The sequence below is a fragment of the Cebus imitator genome, unplaced genomic scaffold, assembly GCF_001604975.1.
Source record: "Cebus imitator isolate Cc_AM_T3 unplaced genomic scaffold, Cebus_imitator-1.0 Scaffold5, whole genome shotgun sequence".
Taxonomy (NCBI): domain Eukaryota; kingdom Metazoa; phylum Chordata; class Mammalia; order Primates; family Cebidae; genus Cebus; species Cebus imitator.
In genome coordinates, this window is record NW_016107320.1 from 5,869,500 (window position 1) to 5,876,636 (window position 7,137).

General features: G+C 45.9%; 1 protein-coding gene across 1 annotated transcript in view; it reads right to left on the bottom strand.

Annotated features, from left to right (window-relative positions):
- GSR (glutathione-disulfide reductase) overlaps positions 1 to 7,137 on the bottom strand; it is a 58,035-nt gene that overhangs the window by 27,624 nt on the left and 23,274 nt on the right. The window contains exons 4-5 of the mRNA XM_017535958.2: positions 6,361 to 6,430; positions 1,593 to 1,740 (exon numbers count right to left, since the gene is read on the bottom strand). Of these exons, the coding sequence (XP_017391447.1) occupies positions 1,593 to 1,740; positions 6,361 to 6,430 (218 nt within the window). The remainder of the gene's footprint in view (positions 1 to 1,592; positions 1,741 to 6,360; positions 6,431 to 7,137) is intronic.

The window sequence follows — 7,137 nt, forward strand, 5'->3', positions numbered from 1 at the left end:
AAAAAAAAAAAAAAAACCAAAAAAAAAAATACATATATTGCATTTTGGCCAGGCGCGATGGCTCACGCCTGTAATCCTAGCACTTTGGGAGGCCAAGGGGGGCGGATCACCTGAGGTCAGGAGTTTAAGACCAGCCTGGACAACGTGGCAAAACCCCATTGCTACTAAAAATACCAAAAAAAATTAGCTGGGCGTGGTGGTGCCTGCCTGTAGTCCCAGATACTGAGGAGACTGAGGCAGGATAATTGATTAAACCCGAGAGGTGGAGGTTTCAGTGAGCTGGGATCACGCCACTGCATCCTACCTGGGTGACAGAGCAAGACTCTTGTCTCAGAAAAAACCTCAAGTTGGTCATGGATCTTATGAAGCCAATCCACGGAGAATACAAAAGATGTATAAACTATGTTCACCATCCACAAAGTCCTTATAATCTAGCTGGGAAGAAAGTCACAGACAATGTTTCTTGTGAGAGAATAAAGAGGTATATGTTCATGATTCATCCCTGGGGCTAAGTCTGTGTGTGTATAAAATGCAAAATCAGGCAGGACATGGTGGCTCACACCTGTAATCCCAGTACTTTGACAGGCTGAGGTGCAAGGACTGCTTGAGCCCAGGAGTTTGAGACCAACCTGGGCAACATAGCAAGACCTTGTCTCTACAAAAAAAATTAAAAATTATCCAGGCATGCACCTGTAGCTCCTGGTCTTGGAGGTTTAGATGACTACGAGCGATCCCCCATCTAAACCTCCTGGTCAAGACCTTAGTGAGCTGTGATTGCACCACAGCACTCCAGCCTAGACAACAGAGCAAGACCCTGTCTCAAAAAAAATGAAAGAATATAAAACAAAATAACAAAATGCAAAAACAGTTATAACCATCTCTGAGATCCTTACAGATTTAATCTTCTATAATTCTCTACTTAAAAGAGAAAAACACACACATAAAAGCTTACTTAGCTACTTAAGCTACATCCTTACAAGATTTCTCTCTCCTGAACAAAACAATACATACAGCACATGTCTTATAAATAACAACCATGGGACAGACTGAGACTGGAAACGATGTATGCTAAGCTGAGAAGGAAAGCATGAGGCTTTCAATGATTTTTCTCCCTCTGTTACCTGCAATATGTCTGAGCCTGAGGCCAAATGAAATCTCTTGGCCAGGCACAGTGGCCTGTAATCCCAGCACTCTGGGAGGCCAAGGTGGACGGATCACCTGAAGTCAGGAGTTTAAGACCAGCCTGGCCAACATGGTGAAACCCCATCTCTACTAAAAATATAAAACTTAGCCAGGTGTGGTGATGGCATGCATACAGTCCCAGCTACTCGGGAGGCTGAGGCAGGAGAACTGCCTGAACCCAGGAGGCAGAGGTTGTAGTGAGCCAAGCTGGTGCCACTGCACTCCAGCTTGGGCAACGGCATCACTAGCTACCACTTAGCCAACTGGAGTTAGGTTCTGCAGATACCTTCTATGGTGGCCTGGCTCCAAAGAGAGAACTGGTTTAGGCAGATCCCCTGGCATGGCTTCTCAGGTTGAAAGCAACGGTAAACTCCTGACTGCTGTTAATGAGTACCTGCTGTATGACTCACCAGGGATCTGGCTCTCATGAGGGCTGGAGGGCATACCACCTGTGGCGATCAGGATGTGAGGGGCGGTGTACTTTCTCCCACTGACTTCTATCGTGGGCTTGGGATCACTTGTGAATGCTGCATGGCCATGGATGATTTCTATATGGGCCTAGAAAAGGAACCATGACATTAGCCTGTTCTTAGAATAAAACCAAAGATACCTGCTGCAACTTATCAGAACTTTCATTTCTCTGCTGAACATTTTGATTCTTGGTTTGCTGATGCCAACACAATTCTCCATTGTTTGAGTTTCTGTAGAACTGCTGACTGGTAACCTATACTTAGGAAAGGGATTGCTATCAGATGCTGGAAGTATACAGTAAGATGAAATAGGCTGGGCACAGTGGCTTATACCTGTAATCCTAGCACATCGGCAGGCAGACATGGGTGGATAGCTTGAGCTCAGGTGTTTAAGACCAGCGTGGAAAACATGATGAAACCACGTCTCTACTGAAAATACAAAAATTAGCCAGGCATGGTGGCAGACACCTGTAATCCCAGCTACTAAGAAGGCTGAGGCACGAGACTAGCTTGAACATGGGAGGGAGGTTGCAGTGAGCTGAGATCGTGCCATTGCACTCCAGCTTGGGTGACAGAGCCAAGACTCTTTCTCTCAAAAAAAAAAAAAAAAAAAACCACTGGTGTGTCTAGTCTGGAGGAGACGTAGAAGGCTGAGAAAGACAACAGGATAAAGCTGAAATGAGTAGAGGCAAGAGAGGAATACTCTGGCCAAGGGAGGGAAATGCAATGCATGTGCTTTCGTAAAATGGGAAGAATACCACAAAAGTACATGACACTGAAGTTCTATGCTGGAGATGGTGGGAACTCAGACTCTCACTTTTGGATTTGCTCTTACTGGAATTCTCTGCACTGAGGCCTTCATTTAGGGGCTGCTGATAAGCTAGCCACGATTCATGTAGGGGCAGGCAAACCGTGGTCAGCTTACAAGGATAATGGAACCACGTAAGCATGATTACAAAATGGAATGCTTTAACATTTTGGAACATGCTTGGTTCTGAATTGAGTTATCTTCTTTCCCTTAACCCTCCAGGCCTGTTGCTGGAGGTGCCAGCTTAATCAAGCTGAATCAAGGTCAAAGGCAAAACCCACAGGCCTCCAGAACACCCTTCCCTCAGGTCATAATGACTTGCTGTGCAGTGCTCGACAAAAAGGAATGTGGCTCGACTGACAATTGGACAGACACTAGTTCGGAGGAGGAAGCAAGGAGATTTTTTACTTTCATTTTCTAGAGTATTAGATAGAAACTTCCCTTTGCAGTATAGAATTTCTGGGTCAACTAAGGTCACCATAAGCTATAGTACACACCAAGATTTCTAAGTATTACAAAATGCTGATTCCTAATTCTCCTACCTCTTTTACAAAAGTATTTTAGCTAGCTCCATTAAAGAAAAAAAAAAAGGCCAGATGCAGTGTTTATGACTATAAACCATATACTTTGGGAGGACAAGGCAGAAGGGCTGCCTGAGGCCAGGAGTTCAAGGTCAGTGTGGGCAACAAAGCAAGACCCATCTCTACAAGACTTTTTTGATACAGAGTCTTGCTCTACTGCTCAGGCTGGAGTACAGTGGCACATCTCATCTCACTGCAACCTTCAGCTCCTGGGTTCAAGCAATTCTCCTGCCTCAGACACCTGAGTAGTTGGGACTATAGGCGCTTACCACCGTGCCCAGCTAATTTTTCTACAAAATTTTTTAAAAAGTAGTAGGGTATGGTGGCACAGCGCCTGTAGTCCCAGCTACTCATGAGGCTGAGGTGGGAGGATTGCTTGAGGTTAAGGCTGTAGTGAGCTGTGATCATGCCACTGCCCTCCATTCTGGGCAACAGAGTGAGATCCTGTCTTCAAAAAAATAATAAAAATAAAATAAAAAATGTGGTGTAGGTGTTGTTTTAGTACTGCCAGTGTTACTCTACACTCAGCCTTAAATTATCTTGTGCATAAGGACTGCAGGCCTTTAAATATTTTTCCCCCTGGATTGCAGATTAAGCTTGGAAAAGATCACCCTCCAAAAAATAAACCCCATGAATGATAAGAATATAAAAATGTGTAGTTAGCTACCTAACTCACCCTAAAAGCAGGTTTATAAATATGCTGCTACTGAGATCATAGTGGTCCAAATATCATCAAGAATCTACTGATCTAAGCCAGGTGTAGTGGCTGATGCCTGTAATCCCAGCATTTTGGAAGGCCAAGGCAGGAGGATCACTTGAGCCTGGGAGGTTGAGGCTGTAGTGAGCTGAGATCATGTCACTGTACTTCAGCCTGAGTGACAGAGTAAGACCCTACTCAAAAAAAAAAGTTACTGATCTAAATATAACCCAAGAGAGCTGGGGGTGGTGGCTCACTCCTATAATCCCAGCATGTTGGGAGGCTGAGGCAGGCAGATCACTTGAGGCTAGAATTCGAGACCAGCCTGGCCAACATGGTAAAACCCCATCTTCACTAAAATACAAAAAAAATTAGGCATTGTGGGTGCACGTGCCTATAGTCCAAACTACTCAGACGGCTGAGGCGTAAGAATTGCCTGAACCTGGGAGGCAGAGGTTGCAGAGAGCTGAGATCACACAATTGTACTCCAGCCTGGGCAACAGAGTAAGATTCTGTTTCACAAATAAATAAATAAATAAACAAACAAAACCTAAGAAATCTTAGAAACAGCAAAGTGAGATCACAAAGACAAATGAAGGGCAGCAGGAATATACTGTCAAGGAAAAGGAGAGTTAAGTGATGCACTGGTTGTCAATGTCACCCATGCAGTCTTGGTTGGAACTGCGACATCCATGCACTGTGGGGGAAAAGCATCAGGATATTGAAAGACGACATGCAGTTGCTGAAGGCAGACACACCTCTGCCCAGTTTTCTTGATCAGCTGTCATTCATAAAAACAGCTTTCTGAATCCTAATTTGGTCTCTTGAGCTCTAGCTACTAAGGATGAGCTTATTCTCAGCAAATAAACAATGGCAGGTTTGGCCAGGTGCAACAGCTCATGCCTGAAATCTCAGCATTTGAGAGGCCAAGGTGGGTGGATCACCTGAGGTCAGGAGTTCGAGACCCATCTGGCCAACATGGTGAAACTCCGTTTTTTACTAACAATATAAAAATTAGCCAGGCGTGGTGATGCATGCCTGTAATCCCAGCCACTTGGGAGGCTGAGGCAGGAGAATTGCTTGAACCTGGTGCAAGGCAGAGGTTGCACTGAGCTGAGATTGTGCCATTGCATTCCAGCCTGGGTGACAAGAGAAACTCTGCCACAAAAAACAAAACAAAACACCGCACGCACACACGCACACACACACACACACTGGCAGGTTTTCACCCAGATGGCACTCCTCATTTTAATTAATAAACTGGCATACCGGTGTACAAATAAGACTCTCATATGTGACTTCTAAATATAAGTGCCAGGCCAGACCTACTCAAAGTGCAGCCATTAGGTGAGGCCTGGTCTACTGGCTCTGGTCCACGTCACCCTCTCTGCAGAAAAGAGACTGGCCAGCTGGGTCAGAGGCTTTTGCTCTGACAGGTAAATTTCAGTAATACAAAAAGTAAGAGGCCAGGCACAGTGGCTCATGCCTGTAATCCCAACATTTTAGGAGGCTAAGGCAGGAGAACCACTTGAGGGCAGGAGTTTAAAGACCAGTCTAGGCAACACAGTGAGAAATCTCTACAAAATATTTTAAACATTAGACAGGTGTGGTGGTGCGTGCCTATAGTCCCACCTACTAAGGAAGACTGAGGCGGGAGGACTGCTTGGGTCCAGGAGTTGGAGGCTGTAGTGAGCTTTGACTGCACCACTGTACTCCAGCCTGGTGACAGATGCAGATCTGATTAAAAAAAAAAAAAAAAAAAAAGGGCTAGGGACAGTGGCTCACACCTGTAATCTCAGCATTTTTGCAGGCTGAGATGGGCGGATCACCTGAGGTCAGGAGTACAAGACCAGCCTGGCCAACACTGTGAAACTCCATTTCTACTAAAAAATACAAAAAAATTAGCTGGGGATGGTGGCACGCACCCACAGTCCCAGCTATTCAGGAAGCTGAGGCACGGGAATTGCTTGAACTCAGGAGGCTGAGGTTGCAGTGAGCTGAGATCGCACCACTGCACTCCAAAATAAACAGTAAAAATAGACTGGGCACGGTGGCTCACGCCTGTAATCCCAGCACTTTGGGAGGCTGAGGCAGGCAGATCACGAGGTCAAGAGATTGAGACCATCTTGGCCAACACAGTGAAACCTCTCTCTATTAAAAATACAAAAATTAGCTGGGCGTGGTGGCGCACACCTATAATCCTAGCTACTTGGGAGGCTGAGGCAGGAGAATTGCTTGAACCTGGGAGGCAGAGGTTGCAGTGAGCCGAGTTTGCGCCACTGTACTCCAGCCTGGCGACAGAGCAAGACTTCATCTCAAAAAATATATATACATATATATAAAGTAGCTGGGTGCAGTGGTGTGCACCTGCAGTTCCAACTACTCGGGAGGCTGAGGCAGGAGAATCACATGAACCAGGGAAGCAGAGGTTGCAGTGAGCCCAGATCGTGCCACTGCACTCCAGCCTGGAGAGAGCTCGAGACTCTGTAGCAAAAAAAAAAAACCCAACAACAATAATAATAATCAATCAATCAATCAATAGGGCTACAGTTAGGCAAGACTTGGTTGACTACTCAAGAAGGGAACAGCTCATTCTCAAAGTTAAAAACCCAACATACACACCTTTGTGAGATTGTTTTGATAGACGGTATTCAGGCGGCTCACGTAGGCATCTCGCTTTTCCTTAATAACACTGCAATGAAACCAAGTTAGTACTCAGAAACAGGATCTTCCACCTCGTTAGTTAACTAAGGCATCTGTCTCTGAACACCCAGAGGAGAGAATCACTGTCAACAGGAACTGCAGTGAGCAAGTGTCTCCAAGGGCAGTCATCCCTTCCCTGTGTCATTCTGCTGCCCATGTGTTAAAAGCCTCTGTGCCACTCAGTAGAGAACGCACTCGGTTGGCATGGTCTTTCTGCACAGAAGACAAGGATAAATGCTTTGGCACAATGCCTTGGACATTGTGTGCCTAGGACGTGGTAGCCACTTAATAAATATTTGTTAAATAAATAAATTTGCTGGCCGGGTGTGGTGGCTCATGCCTATAATCCCAGCACTTTGGGAGGCCGAGGCGAGCAGATCACCTGAGATTGGGAGTTCGAGACCAGCCTGACCAACATGGAAAAACTCGTCTCTACTAACACCACAAAATTAGCCAGGTGTGGTGGCGCATTCCTATAATCCCAGCTACTCAGGAGGCTGAGGCAGGAGGATTGCTTGAACCCGGGAGGTGGAGGTTGTGGCGAGCCGAGATGGTGCCACTGCACTCTAGCCTGGGTAACAAGAGTGAAACTCTGTCTCAAAAATTAAATAATAAATAAATTTGCTAAATTTCGGCCGGGCGCGGTGGCTCAAGCCTGTAATCCCAGCACTTTGGGAGGCCGAGGCGGGTGGATCA